This window comes from Urocitellus parryii, chromosome 5, assembly GCF_045843805.1.
Source record: "Urocitellus parryii isolate mUroPar1 chromosome 5, mUroPar1.hap1, whole genome shotgun sequence".
Lineage (NCBI taxonomy): Eukaryota > Metazoa > Chordata > Mammalia > Rodentia > Sciuridae > Urocitellus > Urocitellus parryii.
Genome location: NC_135535.1, coordinates 204826905 through 204851126, shown reverse-complemented (window position 1 = coordinate 204851126; position 24222 = coordinate 204826905). Strand labels below are relative to the sequence as shown.

The 24222-nt window shown below is 46.4% G+C and overlaps 2 protein-coding genes across 11 annotated transcripts in view; one reads left to right on the top strand and one right to left on the bottom strand.

Annotated features, from left to right (window-relative positions):
• The window catches only part of Ctbp2 (C-terminal binding protein 2), a 143447-nt gene extending 119861 nt beyond the window's left edge, over positions 1–23586 (top strand). For all 6 annotated transcript variants that reach the window (XM_077799190.1, XM_026384296.2, XM_077799191.1 and 3 more), the window contains 8 exons: positions 11186–11340; positions 11518–11662; positions 12764–12970; positions 15811–16025; positions 16420–16550; positions 17049–17176; positions 17533–17650; positions 19445–23586. In XM_077799190.1, coding sequence (XP_077655316.1) covers positions 11186–11340; positions 11518–11662; positions 12764–12970; positions 15811–16025; positions 16420–16550; positions 17049–17176; positions 17533–17650; positions 19445–19625 — 1280 coding nt within the window. In that variant the 3' untranslated portion in view covers positions 19626–23586. The remainder of the gene's footprint in view (positions 1–11185; positions 11341–11517; positions 11663–12763; positions 12971–15810; positions 16026–16419; positions 16551–17048; positions 17177–17532; positions 17651–19444) is intronic.
• Zranb1 (zinc finger RANBP2-type containing 1) overlaps positions 22016–24222 on the bottom strand; it is a 49840-nt gene continuing 47633 nt past the window's right edge. For all 5 annotated transcript variants that reach the window (XM_077799193.1, XM_026384282.2, XM_026384283.2 and 2 more), the window contains one exon: positions 22016–24166. In XM_077799193.1, the coding sequence (XP_077655319.1) occupies positions 23948–24166 (219 nt within the window). In that variant the 3' untranslated portion in view covers positions 22016–23947. The remainder of the gene's footprint in view (positions 24167–24222) is intronic.

The window sequence follows — 24222 nt, the reverse complement described above, 5'->3', positions numbered from 1 at the left end:
TCTTTGCCTCACCTCTGTTGGCCCCCAAACTTGTCCTTGGTGCCAATGGGGGGGTGAGGTTCTTTGCCTCACCTCTGTTGGCCCCCAAATTTTAGACCATCACTAGTAGAAGGGAGGAGGATGAAAAATGCCATGACACCAAGCCAATTGAGGGCTCCTTTGAAAAATTGTACCACCAGTGACACCATCAGCAAAGATGCCAGCATTACCACAATTCGCTGCACCAACAGATAGTTCACAATGCATACAAGTGATACATAGTCCAGGCAAGTTCTGCAAGCAGTTCAAAGTAGAGGAATCTGTCAATATGTCCATTTCTTCCCAAAGTAAATCTACTCCTTGATTGAGCATTACTTGTTGAGTTATTATTCACTGATGCATCAGTTTATACAGTTTGTTGATAGCTACCGAAGAAGCTGTAGTTTGGTTTTATCTTTGTCTTCACCGGCACTGGGATGAAGATAGGAATTCTGGCAATGATGCTAGGAAAAAAATTATGTAACATTCCAACAGGCATTAAGAAAACAATTTTTTGAACAATTTACATTATCCTGAACAGAATTATTAAATATAATGAGAAGGAAAGGTGAAAGCAAACAAACAGATCTGTTAACCTCCTTATTTGTTCACATATTAAAACAATTTTCAACAGCTGTTTACCCAATCTAAATTAAACCATTAAAATCACGTGAATAAAAAAAAATTCGGATCCATTTATTCATGAGCGCTCCTCATATAAGATATATGGACATATACACATACAGACATACAACACAAAACAGAAGTGTGCGCACATAACATACAACATATAAGACAATAATAAAGGCCTTGTTGCTTTACCTAGGTGAAATCTCCATTGCAATGTTTAAAAACTCCACAGTCAAAAAATAAAACAGTCAAAAAACAAAACTGATCAGAAAAACATTAACCTAGGTTTGTATGAGCTCAAAAAATAAAATAGAACTTTATGATGTGGGAAAAATGCAATAATAAAATAGATATTGAAAAAAGGCACCGTGGTTAATCACTGTCGCAGATGTAAGAATAGCCAAGCTGGAGCTCTGGATATCAGCTGTTGTGGATTTCAGTCAAATCATCTTCTTTTTCTGTAGAAATTGTTTTGGTTAACCTCTCTGGAATCCAAATCGGCTGCTGTTCTCCCTGTGGGAACACACAAACAGAACCCCTACTCCAGACAATAACTGGGTCGGGACCTTTCCATTGTCCTGTTAGAATATCTTTCCAAAGTACCTTAGGCTTATGTACATTTTTCGGATACATATGTCTTTCCGCAGCACTAAGTCCTGATGAATCCAAATTTAGAAAGTTTAGAGTAAAAAGGGTTATTTTAAGTTTATCTTTGGGGGATATATACCCCTTTCCAATTCCCTCTTTTTGCTTTAATAAGTACGTTTTAATAGTTTGATGAGCTCTTTCAACTATGCCTTGTCCCTGTGGATTGTATGGGATTCCTGTTATATGAGTAATACCAAAAGATGAGCAAAATTGTTTAAAAGAGGTAGAAGTGTAACCAGGACCATTATCAGTTTTTAACTGTTTAGGAACACCCACAGTGGCAAAATTTTGTAAGCAATGAGCTATAACATCTTTAGTTTTTTCTCCGGCATGAAGGGAGCCCATCAAAAATCCGGAAGAAGTATCAACTGTAACATGTAAATATTTTAATTTTCCAAATTCTGGCAAGTGTGTGACGTCCATCTGCCAAATATGGTTAGGTATCAGTCCTCTAGGATTGACTCCAAGATTAACTTGTGGTAAAAAGGTCACACAATTTTGACATTGTTTTATTATATGCCTGGCTTGTTCCTTAGTTATTTTAAAACGCTTTTGTAAAGTATTAGCATTAACATGAAACCTTTTATGAAAATTTGTAGCTTCTTCTACAGTAGAAAAAATATGTATATCATGTGTAGTTTTATCTGCTAAATCATTGCCCAAACTAAGGGCTCCAGGCAATCCTGTATGTGCCCTGATATGTCCTATAAAGAATGGATCTTTTCTATCCCAGATTAGACTTTGTATAGTGGAAAACAAAGAGAAAACAGTAGAGGAAGGGGAAATCCTACCAGCATCTTCAAGGGATATTATAGCATTAACTATATACTGACTATCAGAAAATAAATTAAATACAGAATCTTTAAACATCACAAAAGCTTGTAAAACTGCATTGAGCTCTACCTTTTGAGCTGATTGTTTGGGAACTAAAAATGTAAAAGTTTGATCAGGGGTAACTACTGCTGCTGTACCATTATTAGACCCATCAGTGAATATATTTGGAGCATTCACGATAGGTGTTTTTCTTGTCATTTTAGGAAAAACTACAGGATGCTTAGACCAAAAAGACAACAAAGGATTAGATGGTAAATGATTATCAAATGAAACATTTGATTTACACATGATTATTGCCCATGTATTTAACTCATTAGCTAACTCATCAATTTGCTCCATAGTATATGGAGTAATAATTTTATTGGGAGAAATTCCAAACACTCCCTTTGCTGCTTTTATTCCTTTCAGTATTAATTGTCCTACAGCCTCAGGATACCTAGTAAGAATAGTGTTAGGAGAGTAAGATAAATGTATCCACAATAATGGACCTTCTTGCCAAAATACTCCTGTAGGAATATTTTTTGTTGGTATTACAATGAATAATAAAGGCAAACTTATATCAATTCTGTCCAAATGCATATTTTCCATATATGTTTCAATAATTTTTAATGCCTTTCTTGCTTCAGGAGTTAATATGCGGGGTGAATTTGGATCTGATGGACCTTTTAGGATATCAAATAAAGGTCCCAACTCTCCTGTTGGTATGCCTAGATAAGGCCTTATCCAATTTATATCTCCCAACAACTTTTGAAAGTCATTAAGCGATTTGAGTTGATCTACTCGTATTTGAATTTTAGGTGGACGGACCATGGTTGAGGATAATAGAACTCCTAAATAATTAATTGGAAAATTTAATTGTACTTTATCTATTGCTATCTCTAGATTATAATTTTTTAACAAATTTGTAAGTGTGGCATAACATTCCAACAATGTGTTTTTATCTTTGTGTGCTAACAATACATCATCCATATAGTGAAATATTTGTAGTTCAGGATTTTGATTGCTAAGTGGCTGGATTGCTTTATTAACATAAATTTGACACATAGTTGGGCTGTTAGCCATCCCTTGAGGGAGCACTTTCCATTCATATCTCTGATCAGGACCTTCATGATTCAGTGCAGGGATAGTAAATGCAAAATGTGGACTATCCTCAGGATGAATTGGAATTGAAAAGAAACAATCTTTAATATCTATAGCTAAAACATACCAGGTTTTTGGTAAAGCAGACAATTGAGGAATCCCTGATTGAGCAGGTCCCATAATAACCATCTCATTATTAATGGCTCTTAAATCTTGTAATAATCTCCATTTACCAGATTTCTTTTTAATGACAAAAATGGGAGTATTATAGGGAGATACAGAAGGTTGTATATGTCCCTCCGCTAATTGTTGTTTGACCAGGTCATGGGCTGCTTGTATCTTTTCTTTAGTCAGGGGCCACTGAGAAACCCATACTGGTCTATCTGATTTCCAAGTGATTTTTATTGCCTCAGTGACCCCTTCTGAAAACCCAGTCCATGTCTATTTATTCTTTGATCTATTTGTATTGGTGCTGCTATACCTTGTTCTTGTTTTTCTAATCTTTTTCCTTTCGTAAAACCTTGTCTAGCCATAATAGTGGGTGCATTTTGATTGATATTATTTGTTAATGTCAAACCTAATTGATCTAAGACATCTCGTCCCCATAAATTTACGGGAAGATGATCCAATACATATGGCTGTATAGTTCCTTCACATCCTTCAGGATCCTTCCAATCTAAGACCATTGCACTTCTATGGGGATTAGTTGCCACTCCTAGGCCTCGAAGCGTTTGAGTGGCTTGTTGTAATGGCCAATGTTTTGGCCATTCTTGACGAGATATGATGCTAAGGTCTGCACCTGTATCCAGTAGCCCATTAAATGCATGTCCTTGAATATTTAGTTTTAGCATTGGGCGAGAATCTAAATTCAAAGACAGCATAGCCCAATCTACACCTGTGGAGCCTAAACCCCTGGAACCTCTTTCCATAGTAGTACTGGAAAATTTATCATGTAGGCTGGATATTATTAATAACTGTGCTATTCTATCTCCTGGTGAAATTACTGATATACCCTTTGGAGAACTAGCTATAATTTTTATTTCACCTTCATAATCGGGATCAATTACCCCGGGACTTATCATAAGTCCTTTTAGCGTAGAAGAACTACGTCCTAACAATAAGCCTACTGTTCCTTGGGGAAGAGGTCCTTTTACTCCTGTGGGAATGATTTGAACTCCCATCTCTGGAGTTAGTACTGCTCTGGCGGAGGCGCAGATGTCCAACCCTGCGCTCCCTCTGGTTCGTCTGATGAGAGATCGGATGGATAATGTGTCCTGGGTACTACCCTGATGGGGTTGCTGGGTTCCTCCATGGTTTTTCTGGGTTCCTCCAGTGCCCCGTACATTTGTGGTCGTGGGCCCCGGAGCATTGGGCCCCCCTGTCCGTTTTTTGGCAATGGAGCCTGATGCCTTTCTCCACGATATCGTGGGTAACCACCTGGTCCTTGTCCATTTTTTGATAATGGAGTACCCTCTATGGTGGTTTGAGAACGGCATTCATTAACCCAGTGTCTCCCTCTACGGCATCGTGGGCAAATATCTGGTGTTCTATTCCTTTGATACCTAACTTTGTTATACCTTCCTCCTATGGGGCAACTCCTTTTAAAATGTCCTGTTTGTTCACAATTGTAGCATGTTTTTGGCCTGGCATCTAAAGCCTGTTGTACTGCTGCCAAGACTTGTCCTTGTTCATTAATGTCTCTACATAATTTAATATATGTGTTTAAATCTTCATGTTTCCATGGTCTAATGACCTCTCTGCAGCAACGATTTGCTTGGTCATAAGCCAGTTGTTTTATAAATGGCATTGCTTGTTCTGTGTCACCAAAAATTTTGGAGGCTGTTTGAATAAGCCTATCTACAAAGTCAGCGTAAGGTTCATTAGGTCTCTGTATTACCTTAGATAGCTGACCTTGTAAATCTCCATGTCCTTGTAAAGTCTTCCATGCCCTAACTGCGTCTGCAGCAATCTGTGCATATACAGCAGGATCATATTGAATTTGTTGCCGCTGACCCTCATAAGGTCCTTTTCCTAGCAACATCTCTAGACTTCTTTGAGGGTAACCGGCTGCTGCATTTCGTCTAGCTGTCTCCCTGCAAAATTCCTCATTGGCAACCTTCCATAACAAATATTGTCCTCCATTTAGCACAGATCTACACATGCTAGCCCAATCTGCTGGAGTCATGTCCAAGTTAGTAATGGATTCGACCATGCTTACAGTGAAGGGTGCATGAGGACCATAGGTTGTTACAGCCTCCTTTAATTGCTTCACTGTTTTGAACTCTAACTCACGGTGAATTCGCTGCCCTCCTGCCTGCTCAAGTACAGGGCATGCTAATCTTTGAGGTCCTGTCTCAGGATCCCATCTATCAACTACGGGGGTTGAGGGGGTTGAGGGCCACTCAGCTATCTCCATAGGTGGAGCTGTTGGCTGAATTACGCCCTCTGGTGATAGATCGGTGTTAGTAGCAGCCTCCTGTTGTTGCTTCCCCCCTGATAGCTGTTTCTCCTCTAAGCTTTCTTCCTTTAAATTTTCTTCCTCTGTCTGACTAGCTTGAGAGACCTTCTCTTTTGCTTGATCTAAATTGTCTTTCTCCATGGTTTGAACCTCTAACAATTTATTTAACACTCTTTCAGTTTGTTTTTTACTAATTTCTAATCTGTTACAAAGATAACGCAACCCAAAAAGATAACACAAAACAAGACCGAAACAGAATGAAACAAAAATGGAACAAAAAATCGTTGTATCAATTTTCCTATTTTCTGGACATGTGCATTTGTGGTCTATTTCTATCTCTTCCTCAGGGGCAAACAACTTCAAACCTTGAGCCAACCATTTTTCCCAGTCTGCCTGAGAAAATTCTAGGGATAGGCAGCTTGAAACAAAACCAAAACAAATCAAAGCAAGAACATATTGTTTTTTAAAATGGTCACCCATTCTCTTGCCTTCCCTTAGGGGTAAGCAATTTCACTTACCCCGAAGCTTCAGACGTTCCCCGTGCGGGCCGCCAAATGCCGCAGTCTGGCTGGGCACAAATCACGAGCCACTAAAGCAGGAACAAATTTTATTTTTTCTACTGCAAGAAAAAACCTCACACACGCTCCTGGGGAATCCTCCCGAAAAGCCACGAGGCTCCTCCAGCAACCCCCAGCCGGAAAATAACTATCCGGGAAAACCCTCCTCCTGCCCTTCGACAACCAATGGGAACTCCCGGGGAATCCCCGTGAGAACTAAAAATAGCGCGAGAACTCAAAATTAGCGCTAGAACTCAAAAGTAGCGGCAGAGGCGGATATTAACGCCTTGCCTGTCAATCAATACTGTTGGCAAAATGCCAGGGGCCATACAGACTCGGCTGTGGCTCTCAGCACTTCTCCATCCCACTCTGTCCATCACAGGAACAGTTGGGCTCCCTAGGCGTGGTGGGCAGATTTCAACTGGCCTGGCAGGGTGGTGCTGGAGTGTCGTTGGCTCCACAGGACTCTGAGGCCCAGAGTCCTGGCAGAAGGAAGTGCTGGGTCATCAAGCGTGATGTCCACTGTGAAGGCAGAAATAGGAAGGCGAGCTGTGCACACCCGGCTGCTTGAGTCTGAGTGGGGCAAGGGGACCTCACAAGTCCCAGCCAGCTTGCACATAAACAAACAGGCTGGGCATGTGGCTCCATGGCAGAGCATCCTTGGTTCAACCCCCAGTGCGCAGAACAAGGCCGAGCGTGGGTTTGCTTGGCGTGGTGGGCAGAGGCTCTGCGGAGCCTTCAGAGGTGTCAAATGAGACTTGCAAGGGGAGGGAACCAGAGAAGAATCCAAGCACATGACAAATCTGAAGGTTACTGAGTCTCCAAAATTGGGCCTGGCTTTGGCGCTCTCCCAGATCACCCAAGAGGCTTGGCAGGGACCTCCCTGGAGCGCACCCCCTCCCCAACATCGCAGGAAAGCGCACCTGGCAGGTGAGAGGGCCAGTGGCAAGCACAGGGACATAAAGCTAATTCTGATGGCAGTGGCAGTTCTGCCTTAAAACAGCACCACACCCGGCAACAAGGGGTGGGAGCAGGGGCAGCCTGGGTCACTTTCCAGCACCTGTGCTGTGGTTCACATCCCAGGTTTGATGTCCAGAAGTCCCACAAAGTGGACAGATGTGTCCGTGGGACAAGGGTAGGCCTCAGCTAGACAGCTAGGCCCCCTGCAACCTCCCTGTGCCGGGCTGCTCAGTGCCGAGTCCCAGGTGGAGCCTCTTTCCTGCCCGTGTCATTGATCTGGCCCTGGCCTAGCCCCGTCCCGTGTCTGGTCTGTAGTGTGAAACCCAGGCCTCTGCAGTACCCCCTTGCCATCCCCAGCTCAGGGTCTATGGGGCCTTCAGCTCTCCGGGTGCTGTACCTCACCAAGGAGAGTAAGTCCCGTTTGGCTGGATTACAAGAAGAGGCTGTTGAATTAAGGAGCCCTACAAAATTTAGGGGAAACTTTGCTTAGGATGTTGGGGGACATGGGCCCATGAGCCATGAAGGCTTCTGTAGGGTAGAAGTGGTGCCACTCCGAAGGTGGCGCAAGGCTGAGGCTGTCTCTTCTCTCTACCTTTTTGTGCGAGGGGCGGGGGCTGTACCAACTGACTCCTGTCACCCAGGCTACCTCACAAGGCTTGGCGCTGGCAAAGCATTTAATCTATGACAGCTTCTTGCTGGGTACACAGCACTCTGGATGGTACTCTTGGTCTCGGGATCTTTGTAAGAGGTGTTTGAGCCTCCCTTCTGGAAGAATCCAGGCCCGTCATCCAGAGCCAGCAGTCAAGGATAGGTCGGGGCCAGTATCCCCAAGAACTCTTGAGTTCCTTGAGCCCACCAATGCTCCCATCTGGGTTCTACCTATTAGACCATTCTCTGACTTGGAAAAATTGTTTTCATGAATTCAACTGCTTTGGCTGCTCCTTTTCCCCTGTGGGGCCCTTGGGGCACTTAGGTATGTCGCCAGCTTTGTCTTCGCAGAACTGCAGCCTCCACTGCCATGTCAAACATTGCATTTGACCATTTTTTCCTTGCTATAATGAAACACCTGAGGCAGGCTGACTTTTTAAAGAAAAGATGCTTATTAAGCCTGAAAGTTTGGGAGGCTGAAAATCCACAGTGGGGCAGCCCCCTGGATCCAGCCTCTGGTGAAGACCAAACAGCAGATGGCATCACGGTGGAAGCATTTGCAAGAGCAGATGACAACATTGCAAAATAAGGAGCAGGAGAGGGAGGGGGCCGCGCTCACCCTCTTCATAACAACCTTCTGCAGAGAAGTAATGGATTCAAGCCCTTCCAAGGACTCCCTGGTGGACCTGTGGACCGCCTGCTGCCCCCAGCTCTTCACATGCTGCATTGAGGACCACACTGTTGGTGCAAGAAGGCTTCCGAGGTGCACTCGGAACATGTCCAGACCTGACCATGGAGGCTGCTTTGCCTTGGGGGTGAACCTGAGATTCTCAATCCCTAAAAACAAAGTCACGTCCTGGGGGCAGGTTGGCTCTTAACCTGCAAAGGACAGAAACCAATTCGAACCATTTTTTAATGCGGCAGGTTTCTTCACTTTAACTCACACAGTGACCAAGAACACAGGCCTCAGGAATACCGCAGGTTTGCCGTGCCTGGAGTCCCACACTGTCCTTTCCGGTGATGCAGGAAATGCAGGCAGGAGGATCAGAAGAAGAAAGGGCTGGGGTGTAGCCCCGAGCTAGAGAACCCCTGGGTTCAATCCCAGAACGTAAACACACGCCCAGCAGCACCATGCATCATTGGGTGGCAGGATCCACCCTGGAGAGCACGTCCCATTTGTCCTGAGTCCCACGCCAGACAGCTGACTCTAGCCTGTCAGCCCATGTTCACTCTCCTAAAAGATGTTTTTTTTTTTTAATCCAACTATGGTGGCACCACAGCTGGATGACTAGAAAGAAAGCCACCATTGTCTTCCACAGGGACGTTCGTGGGTGACTGGTCACTGTTCACAAACACCAGCGATGCTGCCTGCTGGTACCCTAAGTTCATGTTAGTTACACACGACTTCAGCTCCAGCAGTTCCAGGCCTGAGCTGCAGCACCGAGTGCTCCAAGAGTGTTCCTGAAGGGGAATGTGGCCCCCCATTCCGGAGGCCAGTAATTGACAACAGGGGAGTTGCCGGCCTTCCGTCCTGGGGAAGGAAGGTGGTAAACCGCTGTTCAGCATGGAGGAGTGCCAGGCCTTGTGGACCCGCTTTGGCTTCACCATCCGGCTGGGAACAGGAACAGTGGCAGCATCATCGGGTCCTTGTCAGTCTTGGTGGTGTCGGTGGAAAAGGTTTAACAGCGTCTAATGACTCGGAGCCCTCCACCTGGTCCTGTTTTTAGACTCCTCATTGACCATGGTGCCTTGGACTCTCTTCCTCCAGATCCTTCTAGTGGTAGAGGGAACAGACCAGTCTCAGAGTCCTGGCGGGGATGTGTTCCGCTTGTTGTATTTGAACCTTACTCTGTCATGGGTCCGTTACGTCCTAATATGTTAAAAATTGTTTGATTTGTGTAAAACATCAGAAAACGGGTAATACAAGAGGTCTGCTGGCTGGCAGCTTCTCTGGTACTGCGCGAGGCCCTCTAGGACCCTTGTCTCGGCCTCTGGCAAGACTGAGACGGTAGGTGGGGGAGGAGACTGTATTAAACTCTGGGTTCCCCAGGGTGCAGTGGACAGGTTCTGTGGGTCAGAAACTGTCCCTACGCTTTCCCTCACCCTCTGTGCTGGCTCCTCTGTGGCCTTCTCAGCCCCGCTGTGCCTCACTCGGGACACAGGGCATCCCTCTGCTCCCACCCGCCACCTCTACTTAGCCTGAGGCTGTGTCGTTCTCTGCCTCATAATAAAGAACTTCCAGCTGGGACCCAGGCATTGAACCTGGGTCAGGTAGCCCAAGGGTCGCAGGGAGCTGATCGCTAGGCAACCTGGAGTTTGTTACCTGGGTAACGGGTCTGCACTGATGCTGTGCCTGGGCATCTTGAATGATGGTGCTCGGCCTCCCCAGATAGATCACATGACCCTGGGTCCTTGCCTTGTGCCTGGTGTCATTCCCCACTGTGGCCCCTTCTTAATTAACAACTTGAACTCGTAATCATGCACTCCATCTGATAAACCGTCCTGCCAACGCCCCTGAAAGTCCAGCAAGGGAATGCTCACCCACTTGGTCTGGACTCCTGCTCTGGCACCTGGGGGGGACCTAGGATGTCCATCCTGTCTGCATATCTGGGAATAATGGCCACATGGCAGAGAGCTGGCACAGGCCTTGCAGCCACCCTGCTGAGGGTCTAGAAGCCACCGCGTTGGTCTGCACAGAAGGGCCCTGCCCCCAAAATGGTTCTGCTTGCTCTGTGACCCTTCAGGAAGTTTGCTCTGAGTGCCAAGGGCCTCTTGCCTCACTCGTGCCCTTCCCACCACGGACTATGGCTCCTCATAGGTCAGGGAGAGGACTGAGACTGCCCTGGCCACCTGGTTCCACCGAGGGGTTCTCTGGGAGGTTCCTCAGGGTACAAGTCCTCAAGCACTCCCTCCTCATGTTTGTTTTGAGGGGCACCTGGTAGCCGTGCCCTTGGGGTCCAAGGGTCTTGGGGCCTTTGGCTGTGGGCTGATGGTAGGCAGTTACCTTCAGAGTCCCTCTGCAAAGTGACAGCTGTAATGCAGGCCCTCCTCAGTGGCTGTAGAGTTGGCTCCCCAGGGCTTCCCGTGAGCTCCTTGGGAGGTCTTGTCCTCACCCCACAGGCCAGGAGATGCTCCCTCTAGGCCTCGGGGGAAACAACCGTGTCCGGAGCCTGCTGGGTCCTCAAAATAGCCCTGCAGTGGTGTGAGGAGGAGCCCTGGTCCTAACCACATGTGGTCCTGCCTCGTGTTCCTGCCCTGCCAGGCTCTGCTGCTTCCTACTGCCCTGGCCTGAGTCCTGAGGGGGACACTTGGGACCCTGTTTACCCACCACTTATCCGCTCCCTCCTCACAGGTATCCGCCCCCAGATCATGAACGGCCCCCTGCACCCCCGCCCCTTGGTGGCACTGCTGGACGGCAGAGACTGCACCGTGGAGATGCCCATCCTAAAGGACCTGGCCACTGTGGCCTTCTGCGATGCACAGTCCACTCAGGAGATCCACGAGAAGGTGGGCCACGCTGGTCCTGTGTCACTGTTGCTCTCAAGCCCCCACTACGGGCATCCCCACCATCCTTTGCCCCCTGCTGTGCCAGGTCACCGGCACGCCCCCCAAACATTCATGTCTCTAGTTCATGATTTTGCTAAGGACTGGGGCTCTGACCTGTGCTCCGCCCTCCCTCTGCAGGTGTTAAATGAGGCCGTAGGCGCCATGATGTACCACACCATCACCCTCACCAGGGAAGACCTGGAGAAGTTCAAGGCCCTGCGGGTGATCGTGCGGATCGGCAGTGGCTATGACAACGTGGACATCAAGGCTGCCGGCGAGCTTGGTGAGTACGTGGCTGGCTTCGAGGGAGTTTCGATGTACTTCGTTGGCTTCATTTCCACATTCCTCAGACACCAGGACCCCTACCCCAAGAACGCACTGCAGCCTAAGGTCTGCAGGGACCCAAGACCAAAGGAGCCCATGTACCCCTGGAGAGGAAGGTGTGGAAGGCTCTGGGTCTCAGGTTTCTTCCATCTAGGGATGGAGCACATACTGTGGGAAGCAGGGCCCAGATCAGTGCCAAAATAGGCAGCCCCTGCCCAGTCCCTGACAGCAGAGAACGCCAGAAGCAACAGGTGCTACCCAAAGACAGGCCCTCTGAGATGTGGCACCGCTAGGCACACGGGGCCCCATATTGTGAGGCTGCTAAAGGACACTTCCAAATGACTAGCATTGCAACCACCAACCTGGTCTGACAACCTAGTGGGCCAAGGGCCTGCCAATTAGCCCTCACCTCATCCCTGTTGGCAAGGTACCAGAGGGCCTCTGGTGCTCCAGGGTGGCCAGCCATATGTGCACAGTGCCTCTTGGTCGGCGGGTCTCCATGCCTGAGCTGGAGCACCCCACACGACTGACACTTGTGCCCATGCATTTCCACTAGTGAAGCCCTGGTGGGCCCCCCTGACTTGCACCGAGGACAGCATCCTGGGCCACAGTGTAGCCTTGGCGGTAGGAGCAGGGCAGAGGGAGCCAGGCCTGAGTGCTGTGCGGCCCTCGAGGCTGCTCCACAGGCGAGGTCCAAGGAAGAGGCACAAGATGGTCCTTCCCCACATCCTGCCTAGCAGTGGCTCAGCAAAAGGAAAAGGGGCCACCCCAGATTCCAGTTTCCCTCCAGGGTCCTCAGAAGTGGCAGCTTCACACATCTCTGCACCCCTAGCATTTGGCTACAGCCACAGCTGCCCCATGAGCCCAGCTTCTGAGCCATCTCTGTGGCGGCACAGAAGCTCAGGAGGATGGGAGGCTCCAGAAATAAGTTTAAAGAAGCCTAACTTCCCTGTTGGGTGCAGGAACCTGCGCTCTCAGCAGGGTGGGCTGGGAGCCCTGGGACTTAACCTATAGAACCTAGGGTTTTCTCACCTCTGGGCCTTGCCTTTGTCCTTTTCAGGGATCGCCGTGTGCAACATCCCGTCTGCAGCTGTGGAAGAGACGGCCGATTCCACCATCTGCCATATCCTCAACCTGTACCGCCGCAACACGTGGCTGTACCAGGCCCTGCGGGAAGGCACACGGGTACAGAGTGTGGAACAGATCCGAGAGGTGGCCTCAGGAGCGGCACGAATCCGTGGGGAGACACTGGGCCTCATCGGCTTCGGTATGTGCCCAACATGCAGCTGGCTTGCCCGCAAGGAGCTGGGAATGTCCTGTCTCCAAGAGTTCGCCTTCACAATGGTAGCCAGGGAGCAGCGTTTGCCAAAGGAGGGCAGGGCCAGTGCCTGGCCACCACCAATTTGCAGGGGGTGAGAGGTCTGGGTCAGAAGCAATCTGGGGAACCTCAGAGGTAACATCCGAACTTGTAAGCCAAGGTTTGTGCTGCTACTCGGGATGACAAGGATAGCATTTTCTACTGTTGGGCTGCAGGACGACTAGGCATCTGAACTTTTCCTGAGGCCAGGGTGGGGAGGATACGCCTGGCACATTTATGGGCAATAAGCAGGCTGGTGGTTGAGTGGTGGCCTGGGTTCTGTGGGTCTTGAATGTTAGACTGAGGTAGCAGCTAGATGTCATTGAAAGATTGAAGCCAGAGGGTGGCGCAGACTATCCATCAGCCTGGAAGCTCCCTTCAGAGGAGTTGGAAGCATCTTCCTAGACCTCAGTGCTGTCATGGAGACCAGCAAGCAGCTGCTGGGAGGGTCTCCGGCAGATGCAGTAGGGGGCAGCCAGATGCCATGCTGTTGTCCATTTGGAGGCTAAAATAGGGACACACCCCATCCCAGCTCATGGTGCCTCAGCCGTCCCCCAAATCACAGCCTCAACACGTGCCAGTTCATAGCCTTGAGTTTTCCTGACCTGTGAATAGAAATGGGGTGGGATGCATCTCTTGAGGAGGGATAGGGAATGTTCCCCAAACGCTGAGCCTTCAGCTCACGCTCCATGTCTCTAGATAGTTGGCTTAGTGTCTGACAACCCAAGTGCCCTCTTGCCCCACAAGCCTCGCTGGGATCTGGTAGCTAAATTGAGGCGGAAGTTGCTAGATGCTTTAAGAACCTCATCAGTTCCTAAGCCCCTCCTGTGGCCTGGTGTGGTCTCTGGCAAGGCTGGGACCCCCACAGCAGCTCTCCTTCCAGGACCCCCTTGCTGGTGTCATTTCTTTGGATGTGTGCCCTTGTCTTCCCATTTCTAAAGGCCCTGCGAGCCCTCTTAGTATACCAAGGCCACCCTCTTGGCTTCAGCCCTGCTTTCCTGACCATAGGTAGCTACTGCCATCTTCCTGGATCCCACTCACAAACTGTCATCGTCTCTGTAGCCTTCCAGCATACTAGCGGGGACAGAGGAAGGCATAGTTGTGGGCTGCCCAGTCACTGGTGCAGCCACCTGTGAGGGACCAAAGGACTGAGCCTGGGAGTATCCACAGCAGTCCACAAAGCCCCACTCACGCTGCCGATCAGAGGAGGCTGCACACATTCACAACAAACTGAAGGAAAAGGCAACTACTGGTAGCATGCTCTAAATTATAAAAAGGAAAAAAACAATTAAACAAGAGGCCCAAGCACTTGGCTTCTTTGCTATAAGGACTAGTTTTGATAATTAGGTCTTTCATCAGAAAATCTCACAGAAAAAGTAGAAGCTGGTGAATCCGTGGGTGTTTGTGAATGTATGAAAAACAAAACTGCTGAGAACTAACACCCAGCCCCCTTCTGTTTAAATGTGGACTTGGCACTTGAGCTGCTTTTCCACCAGCTCCTAGACAGAGCCACAGCCTCAGATCAAAATATGCAGGAGTCAGGAGGGTGGCTAAGGATGGCCATCATGGGTGAAGGAGACATTATCCTGTTGAACATGGACTCTCACCAACCACACAATGGGGTCACTAACCCCGCGTCTTAAGTGTGGCCAAGAGAGGGTTCTTCTGGCACAGGTGCTACACTTCCCAGTACCTTGGCACAGTCCTGCTCCTCCACCCCAGTCACTGTGTCCACATGGTAATGTGAATAGGTTATGGCTTGCTAGATTATGTCCCACTGATCACATGCAGCTGTCCATCTTGATCAGAATGACTTTATGAAACTTTTGCCTCAACCACGGCCATGTCCCAGTTAGATGGAGCTGTAGCAAGTGGGAGACTTCTACCAGCAAGTTGTCCCTCAAACACTGGCTTCCTGTTTGGAAATGTAGGTCTTCCCTTGCTTTTTCCCTGCCTGCATATTTGAAAAACGTGTTTTAGATAAATTTTATCATCACTCTAAGCCCTAAGCATCCCTCATCCCTTTTTATTTTCAAGCTGAAAACTGTTCTGGGAAGCAGAAGCTGTGTTGAGGGGTCTACAGGTTTGTCGAATCATGGCCACCAGGGAGCAGGGGATACTCTCTTGCCTGTTATGTGACAGTCTCAGACTCCATGCTGGAGCCAGACATGAGGCTCTGCTTCGGGACAGGGCCAGGCCTGGCAGACACACACCCTGCCTCAGAGTGAGTTCAGCCAATTTGTAGGCTCAAGGTGGACAGTAATGGTCAGTTTTGACCCTTGTACTCCTGGTAGAAGCAAACCCAAAGGCAATTAGTCTGGAGAACAAATGTTCCCTGAAAGATATTGAGAGCAATAAAGTAATGATGATAATGAGAAGCCTGCTGTGCCAATAAGTGGAGAGGTAAACAGAAATAGGAGACCTTTAGTGATGGGTGGGTCCTTAGAACATTTAATTGGGTATAGATTTGAAAATGTCCTTTAAAAAATTCCTGCTGTGTGGCAAATATAAGCAACAAGCACCATGGACTTGACCAAGAACACCCATCCCCACTTTGACCCCATTGGCCTCTGGGGCGTAATGCTGGCTCAGATACCTCTATGTCTTGGGTGCAGTCCTCTTGTCATCAGCTGCTAGTAAGGATGGTGACCTCAGGCTTAAGAAGTAATGAGCAGCAGGTTGGGCAGCACAGGGCAGCACACAGTGCCCCCAGGAGATCTCACTCACCTGGACCTTCTGTCTCTGCACAGGTCGCACGGGGCAGGCGGTTGCTGTTCGAGCCAAGGCCTTTGGATTCAGCGTCATATTTTATGACCCCTACTTGCAGGATGGGATCGAGCGGTCCCTGGGCGTGCAGAGGGTCTACACCCTACAGGACTTGCTGTATCAGAGCGACTGTGTCTCCTTGCACTGCAATCTCAATGAACATAACCACCACCTCATCAATGACTTTACTATAAAGCAGGTAATTTCAAAACGGACATCCTCAGACCCTGGACACTTCTGTCCAAAGGAAGGGGCACCTGCCTTGGGCAAAGAGGGAATGGGAAATGATTCTTGGACACACTGGTGAACCCACGAAGAAGAGTCCCTTGGACAAATCCATGCTTGGGGTGGCGGGAACATGGGGTGGCCCAGAGCTAGCCCAGGGCCCAGCTGGTCCCTCACCACTCTTCAGGCAGGTGAGTAACCACACATCCAACCTCCTGTCAGTATCAACAGAAACTGACCCCTGGCCCTCATCTATCACCAAGACCTCCCATTCCCATCCTTTAACTGCAGCTATTATTAGACCTTGATTCTAGAACCTGCAGCAGCAGCGACAGCAGTATATAACTAGCTTCTCTTTGCTCCCACAGATGAGGCAAGGGGCATTCCTTGTTAATGCAGCCCGCGGTGGCCTGGTGGACGAGAAGGCCTTGGCGCAGGCCCTTAAGGAGGGCAGGATACGAGGGGCAGCCCTTGATGTGCATGAATCGGAGCCCTTTAGGTGGGTGTGTGTCCAGCCTGACTCTAACGTCCTGCCAGGAGTGTGCAGGACCCAGAACTGACCCTCTACACTTTAAATCTGAGGCACTTTACTAGGCAAAAGTTTTTGGGTAGGACATTGTGCAGATGAAGATTACGGTCTTTCTTCTGAAGACTGCGATGTTCTTGTTTGCTTGTGAAAGAGCCAAAAGATCCCCCAAAGGTCATCAGAGAAGGGAAAGTCGAACACAATATGGTGGTTTGGAGCTGTAGACAGCAGTCGCTTCTCTGCGGACATATTCCTTCTGGTTAGAGGAAGGCAACCCTGAATAGAATTGGCCTTTCTTTTTCTGTCTGATCCTCCTGTTTTAACATTCCCCCAATGAAATACAGCACAGAACACACCCACTCCACAGAGTCCCCCAGCTGGTCCATGTGGCCCGGAGTTCCCAGCTGACAAGACCTGGTGACCGTACTACTTAACTTTTCCCATTTACTGAGTGCCTTTGCATTTGTCTAGCTTTGCTCAGGGTCCTTTGAAAGATGCACCAAATCTCATCTGTACCCCCCACACGGCCTGGTATAGTGAACAAGCATCACTTGAGATGAGAGAGGCAGCTGCCACAGAGATCCGCCGAGCAATCACAGGTGAGCCCTCCGTACTTCCAAGCCAGCTGCAGCCCAGCTGGTGGAAAGGAGAAAACGGCCACACAGCTGAGCTCCCCAAGGGCTACAGGTGGCTACAGAATGAGTTTTTATAGTCAATAAATTGAATTGTGTGTGAATTGGGCTCAAATTCTGAAGTAAATTTCAGAGGAAATCCCTTCCCTCTAGCCTCAGCCACTGTACTTGTTACAAACTGCAGAGGGCGACCCCCAGAGATGGGCAGGAGGTTCATCCAGCTGAAGGCTCTCTGCACCATAAGCCTCCAAGTAATATTGAACTCACTGTGACTGCACTCTTTGCACATGAATATGATTAATTTTAAACCCTCTTGTCTCTAGGTCGCATCCCAGAAAGCTTAAGAAACTGTGTCAACAAGGAATTCTTTGTCACATCAGCTCCTTGGTCAGTAATAGACCAGCAAGCAATTCATCCTGAGCTCAATGGTGCCACATACAGGTGAGAAGAGAAACTGAATTTGTCTTGAACACTAGCATTGTGCCCTTGGGGACAAAAGGAGGCAAGAACAGCCCAAACTTGCAGTGATTTTGGTAATAAAGAAAAATCAGCCTTTTATTGGGAATTGTGTACATTATCCTCACTTTTGATGCCAAATCCCATAGAATAAACATAACTTGAAGGAAACAGTCACTCAAACTGGTATGACCACCATGCCAGGAATCTCTCCTCCTGAAGCCACTGTAAAATCTGTTTCTAGAAGAACGAACTGTCAAGGGGAAAGGCCTGTTTATTCTTGCAAAATAATGTGAAATTCAACTAGGGACAATGGCCTTTTCTAACTAGGTGCATGGCTGTAATCCCAGTGACTTGGGACACTGAGGTAGTATCACAAGTTTAAGGTCAGCTTCAGTAACTTTCAAAAATGGCCAGTGATATAGCAAGTCAAGTGTCCCTGGGTCATATCCCCAGAAAGGGGGTGGGGGGGAAATGCACACAGTCTGAATAAACAGTGTGACTACTGGGGGTGGACAGAAGAGAGCAGTAATGTCCTGTCTTCTGTCCCCTTCCCCACCCTAATTACTGCTGGGTTTCAGCAAAATGAAAGAACACAGGAAGAGCTGTAGCCTTGCTCTAACCTGGGACCTCCCACCCTTGGCAGCACTTGCATTTATGGCCAAATAATTCTCTTGGAGTCATTCTGTGCATCCCAAGGTGGTCAGGAGCCTCCCGGGCCTTTACTCAAAGACAGTCGGGAGCCCCTCCTCTCTGAAAGTCTCTCCAGACATTGCTGCTTGTAGCTACTTCCAGGTCACATGGCTCTGCCTCCACTCTGTCTCATAAGCACTCTGCCTCATAAGTATCACGTCACTGCTTATGCCCATCTCTGAACCAGAATCAAATTCACTCCTGTTGGTGGCTCACCCTCAAAGGCTCTGAACATTACATGTGCTCTAAAGGTCAAGAGCTGCCAAGGAACCCAACAATCAAGGCCCTGGAGACCCTAGGGATTCCTTAGCAGTTTAACTATGGCAACCAGGGCCTTGCTACAGGGTCTGACAGCTTGGTGCTCATTCTGAAGCATCTATTTATCCCCTTTAAATATATTGTCGCCTTGTGCCTAAGAACTGTGTGTCCTGCCTGCAATGTAACATGAACCCGTATCTTGGCATACATAAAATGGCAGGAGTTGAGCTAACAGCAGGTTACCAGTTTGCTGCTGTTGTCCCAGTTCACAAGAGCAGCAACTTGAGAGTATGTGCCACTAATAAAATGACCAGTGGCTTCCAAACCATAAATTTCTGTTTTGGAGGCTGTCAGGACAAGGTGCCAGCAAGCTTGGGTTCTGGTGAGAGTTACCAGCTTCTCTCCATGTCCACATAAGGGAGCTGACTGGGGTACTTATCTGACTCATGAGAAGTCTTCCCAAAGGTTCTAAATTCTAGTACCACCACCTTGGGGATTAGAATTTGAACAGAAGGCTTGGGAAAAGAAACACTCAGTCAATATTAACAGCCACACTTGATTTTTCCGATAGTACTTCACAATCTGTTGGCAAATCACAAAATCAACCCAACTAGTGAACACTTTCCTAAGTCAGCCAGAAAACTCAGAGCCTGGATAGGTATTTGCCCATACTTATAAGCCATAAAACTAAAGTTCTAATGTTGTGATTATTCCCCCCAATCCACCCCTAGGGGTAGAGGACAACAAATTTCCTGTAATACCTGAAGGGCCAAGAGCTTTTTAGGCACTCTGCTCACTCACAAGGCCCCTTTTCCATGTGCTCCTTAGGTATCCGCCGGGCATAGTAGGCGTGGCTCCGGGAGGACTTCCTGCAGCCATGGAAGGGATCATCCCTGGAGGCATCCCGGTGACTCACAACCTCCCCACCGTGGCACACCCTTCCCAAGCTCCCTCTCCCAACCAGCCTACAAAACATGGGGACAATCGAGAGCACCCCAACGAGCAATAGCAGAGAATGCTGAAAGGTAATCATTCAGATAAACTTGGGACCAAGAGACAGTGAAAATGGATGAACTAAAAGACAAGGAATTTGACAGTCTTTTTAACTGACCCTGGACATATGCATCGTTGGTGTTGCAGTGTTAAAAGCTACAAGAGCTAGAAAACTGAAGATGTCGTCTGCTTCCGGAAGCGCTGAAAGAATAGGACGTGATTTATTAACGACCAACTTCTGTTATTGTGTGTTAAGTTTTCCATCTGTGCATCAAATCACAAAGAATAAATAGAGCTTTTTTCCTTTATCAGTTCCTTGGGCACAGCAGGTCCTGAGCACCTTGCTCTAGAATGTTGCATCAAGAGTTCCAAACATCAAAATAAAAAAAATATTAAGAGGAAATCCCCATCTTATGACTCTAGTCCCTTTGGTCTACAGGGGCTTGTTACCTCTTTTTGCTAATAGGAAGACAAAATTGCTACAAAATGGGGAAAAAACTGTTTGCCTGTGTTAGACACCTGCACGCATAGGATTGAAGACAGTACAGGCTCCTGTACAGAAGTGTCTCCCTCACAGCTGAACTGCATACCGAGCAGGCAAGTTGGTTGTAAGTTCAGTTGTACCCTCTGATGATGCAAAAAAGAAAAAAAAAAAAAGAAAAAAGTATTAAGTTTCACAAGCTGTTTGTACTCAAATATATTTTCTCAGTTTCAGATCCTCAGCTATTTTATTGAGTGGAAAGTCTTGAACTGCTAAGGGTTCAAGAATAATGTTGCATTTCCTTATGTCTCAGGAAACACTTTTTATGGTAACTTGTCAGATTGTCTATGAACAAACCCACTTTTTTAGACATTGATAAATTCTTTTCTTCACGTGATATTTTATACAAGAACACTTCAGATGTGTTATTAGATGTGACTGATTTTAACAAATCCTATTAGATTTGTATCAACTAGTTACATGTTCTATTCATAGTCTTTTGTGAATCATTGCCTTTTTGTTTAAAAAGATGGCCTATTTTGAGCCTTTGTATAGGTACATTCCTGTTTTTGTGACAAAAGAAAAACTTTAACCTGTCCCAAAAGGAAAAATGGCTATCAGAAGTATGTTTTGTTTTAGTGTGAGTTACCGTTACTGTACTTGTTTATTGTAAAAGGTGGACATTTAGCGTTCAGTGCAGTTTTCAATAAAAAGTAATTAAAATTTCTGCTAAGCTCTGAAATTCAAGTACATCTCACCAATGTAAAAGTTCTCTACTTGAGATGTTTAGAGGTAACTGCATTGTTCGCCAATTCCCAACTCTGTTACTCCAAGGTTCTACCTACCTATTCCATTACCAGATTCAAACGCTGACAATTACCTCATGTGCTACAGCATTTACCCAATAGAGCAAGACCTCACACAAGCCCATCACTGTTAAATCATCTAACCCTTCAAGATGCAACACTGCACTGGAACGAAGTCAATTCCAGAAAAAAGCTGTTCAAGAAATTCGGTCTTAATCGACCCATGACAATGACATAAGAACTGATTTACAAAGAAGTATTACTCTGAGAACCATATAGTTTGTTTAAGGGACCTTTCTTTTTAAATAACATTAAGCCTTTTATATTAGTAATATGAAGGCCCACAATTCCAAGGTCAAACTCCCTCTGAGCTTTTTCTTATCCTTCTCTTCTGGTTAGAAAACTGTTTTTGCTGTGCTCTGCTCAAACGCAGGGCCTCACAAATGCTAGGTAAGCGCTCTACCACAAAGTCACAACCCAAAACATCCTGTGGTAAGGCATCACCCTCCCTGGCCTTCTCTTATCACTCAGGTAGGTGGCAACCCCATCCCTACTCTGCTGTGAAACTACCTTAAACTCCCATGGGAGACAGCTTCCCAAAATAATAGGTCAAATAACTGTCTTTATAACCACTTACCAAACAGATGTTGAAATGCACAAAAAGACCCCAACCATTTGTGCACAAAAGTTATTTTACCTTCACATGTTCAGAATGGGATGGGATGACACTACGAGTCAAATAGAAAAAGGCAGGTGAATCCGTGGTGTGCCTGGGTTTTGTTTAATTAGATTTCAGTTGCTCAGACAGTTCTTTGGAAATTATTATATAATTGAATCCAAAGAAGGAACAACAATAGAAGACACCATACTGATTTTACCCTAGGAAAAAAAACCATGAAGTTAAGTCCACACAATTCAGGCATTGTTATTCACAGTCAACCTAAAGACATTTATGTCTGTTACCCAGCCATATATAATCTTTGCCACTCTATCTCAGGATAATTATGGCTGTTGAATAGTTCAAGAGCTTAACATAGCATTGATTTACCAAAAAATTTGGCCTTTAACAGCCAGCCAGTCTGTTGTGAAAACCACTTAAAGCCCCTTTTCCTGTCTGAAACCTAGAAAATGGAACCAGATATAATGCTTTCCCACAGGGAAGAATGTTGTACCCATCAAACTAATTATAAATAAATAAAGAGGGAACTCTGGGGAAAGGACACCTAGCAGCTCAACAATGAGTGCAATGCAGACCCCAGAGACCAGATGCTTTCCTAATGCCTCTCTTAGGCACTCTGCCTTCCCAAGTGAGGTGGCCAAACAACTAGAACAGGATCTGTGACCCCTGAAGAATCCTCCTTATCCATGAAGAACAGTAAACTACAGGTGCTACTCTAAGCACTCAGAATGATGGCCCCTGCTTCTAAAAACTTGGCTATTACAAAGGAAAAGGGAAACCACAGTCAATTTGTAAGAAGACAGTAACCACTTGGAACAGTACATTCACCATTATTGTAATATACCAAAATTCATTGATATGGAATCATACTGCAAACATAACTCTTCCTCGCAGGTTTTAGCATGCAGCAAAAATGATCCCATCATCCTGGGAACACTTTGCTCAGTGTTTGGAGAGGAGAAAGAACCAAAGACATGACAGGTCATGGGTATTTTTCTGTTTTTAGTATTCCAGCATCAAATTTGAAGATGTGCACATTTCAATACCATCTAAACAGGAAGCAAATATTAAAAGGTTTTCACAGCCTTTTCAACAAAGGAAAGTTAAAACATGTGTCTATGTTATTTGCTTCTTTGCAAATTCCTTGCCATATCAATAGTTACAAAGTGCTTGTCAGGAAACTAAGTCTGGTGTTCCTGAGATCAGAAATTTTTACCCAGTACTGAATGAATGTATACCTGAAGTGGTCAAATAACACTTAAAAGTTTTTCTACACAATAATTTAACTTATTAAATAATAAGAATGGCCACAATTAACCAACATGCAAGAGTTCTTGGACTTAAAGAGAATTCATACAATGCACTTACCACCTTATTGCATTTTTTAAAATCTTTATTCTGCACTGAATGGTATTCCCAATCAGTCTAAGCAAAGGCACGGCCTCCTAACAGCATTTGCTTAGAGCAAAGAACAAGAGATGGGAAGAATCCAAAGGTTCTCTGCATGGCAATTTAGGAGTAGAACAGTGTGGATGGAGCTGAAGGGAACAAATCTGACACCATCTACTCAGTGAGAAGTGAGCCTGCTCCCTTCCCTTCCCAACTGCTGCCCAGAGTCTGGGGCAAGAACATTCACTTCAGGGCATTCTTCCAGACAAGTCCACAAGAATCTAAATGCTCAAAGGAGCAAATCATAAAACCTAAAAATGACAAATTCAAATTTCAAACTAAAAACTCTCCAAGGAAGCTATGAAGTTCACTCAAAGATTATTAGCTTTTCTTGTAAGTTTGTTCCTAAGAGGTTTGATTTTATTGGGCACAACAGGAACTAAATTAATAAAATATAAGCTTATTTATTTTTATGTTTTGCTGTGGACAATTTGTACAAAGTTTTCAGATCTCAGACTAAATGTAAAATGGATCTTTTAAGGTGAAAATAGAATGCCAGGTTCTAATGAAGAGAACATCTCAAAGGAATAAGAGTGGTCTGCCATGTGCTTTTTTGTAAGTGCCCATGCTGGAAAAAAGTTCTCAATATGAAGATGCTGGTACAACTTTTCCTATTACACAATTTCTTACACAACCACATGCATTACATTTATAGACAGATTTACAATTTGAAAGAAAAAAGTTCTGTCTTAATAAAATTAGTTTTTTTGTTTTATACAAACTGTAGTTCAACCAGTTCTCTTGTCTCCTCATGCAGCAGATGCATTAATTATCTCCACTGGGTGTGGATCAGAAAAATACTTCTGAGCAGATCCTGCCAGATTTGGTTCATTTCATGCTAGACACTCTGCTTGGAGCACCAAGCTAACTTGGGGGTCATCACAGATTCTGATGCCTTGGTCTTCTGCTCCATAAGTTTTTCTTCATTCATCTTCATCATCTTCATCTTCCTCTCCATCAGATAGGGATGTACAAGGCCGGATCTGCCGGTAGCGGTCAAGCCATTTTTCTACCATCTGTGTGACCAGGGGGTGATTCCGCCGGCGAGAGCTTTTCTGCATAGCTACCAGAACTCCCCCTTCAGTCACACAGCAGTCCAGCCACTCCCTGAGCAGTTTTTCTTGCTGTTCCTCATTACCTAGCTTTTAGAGGAATGTGAAGAAAAGGGGAAAATACAACATCAGAGATTTGACAGCAA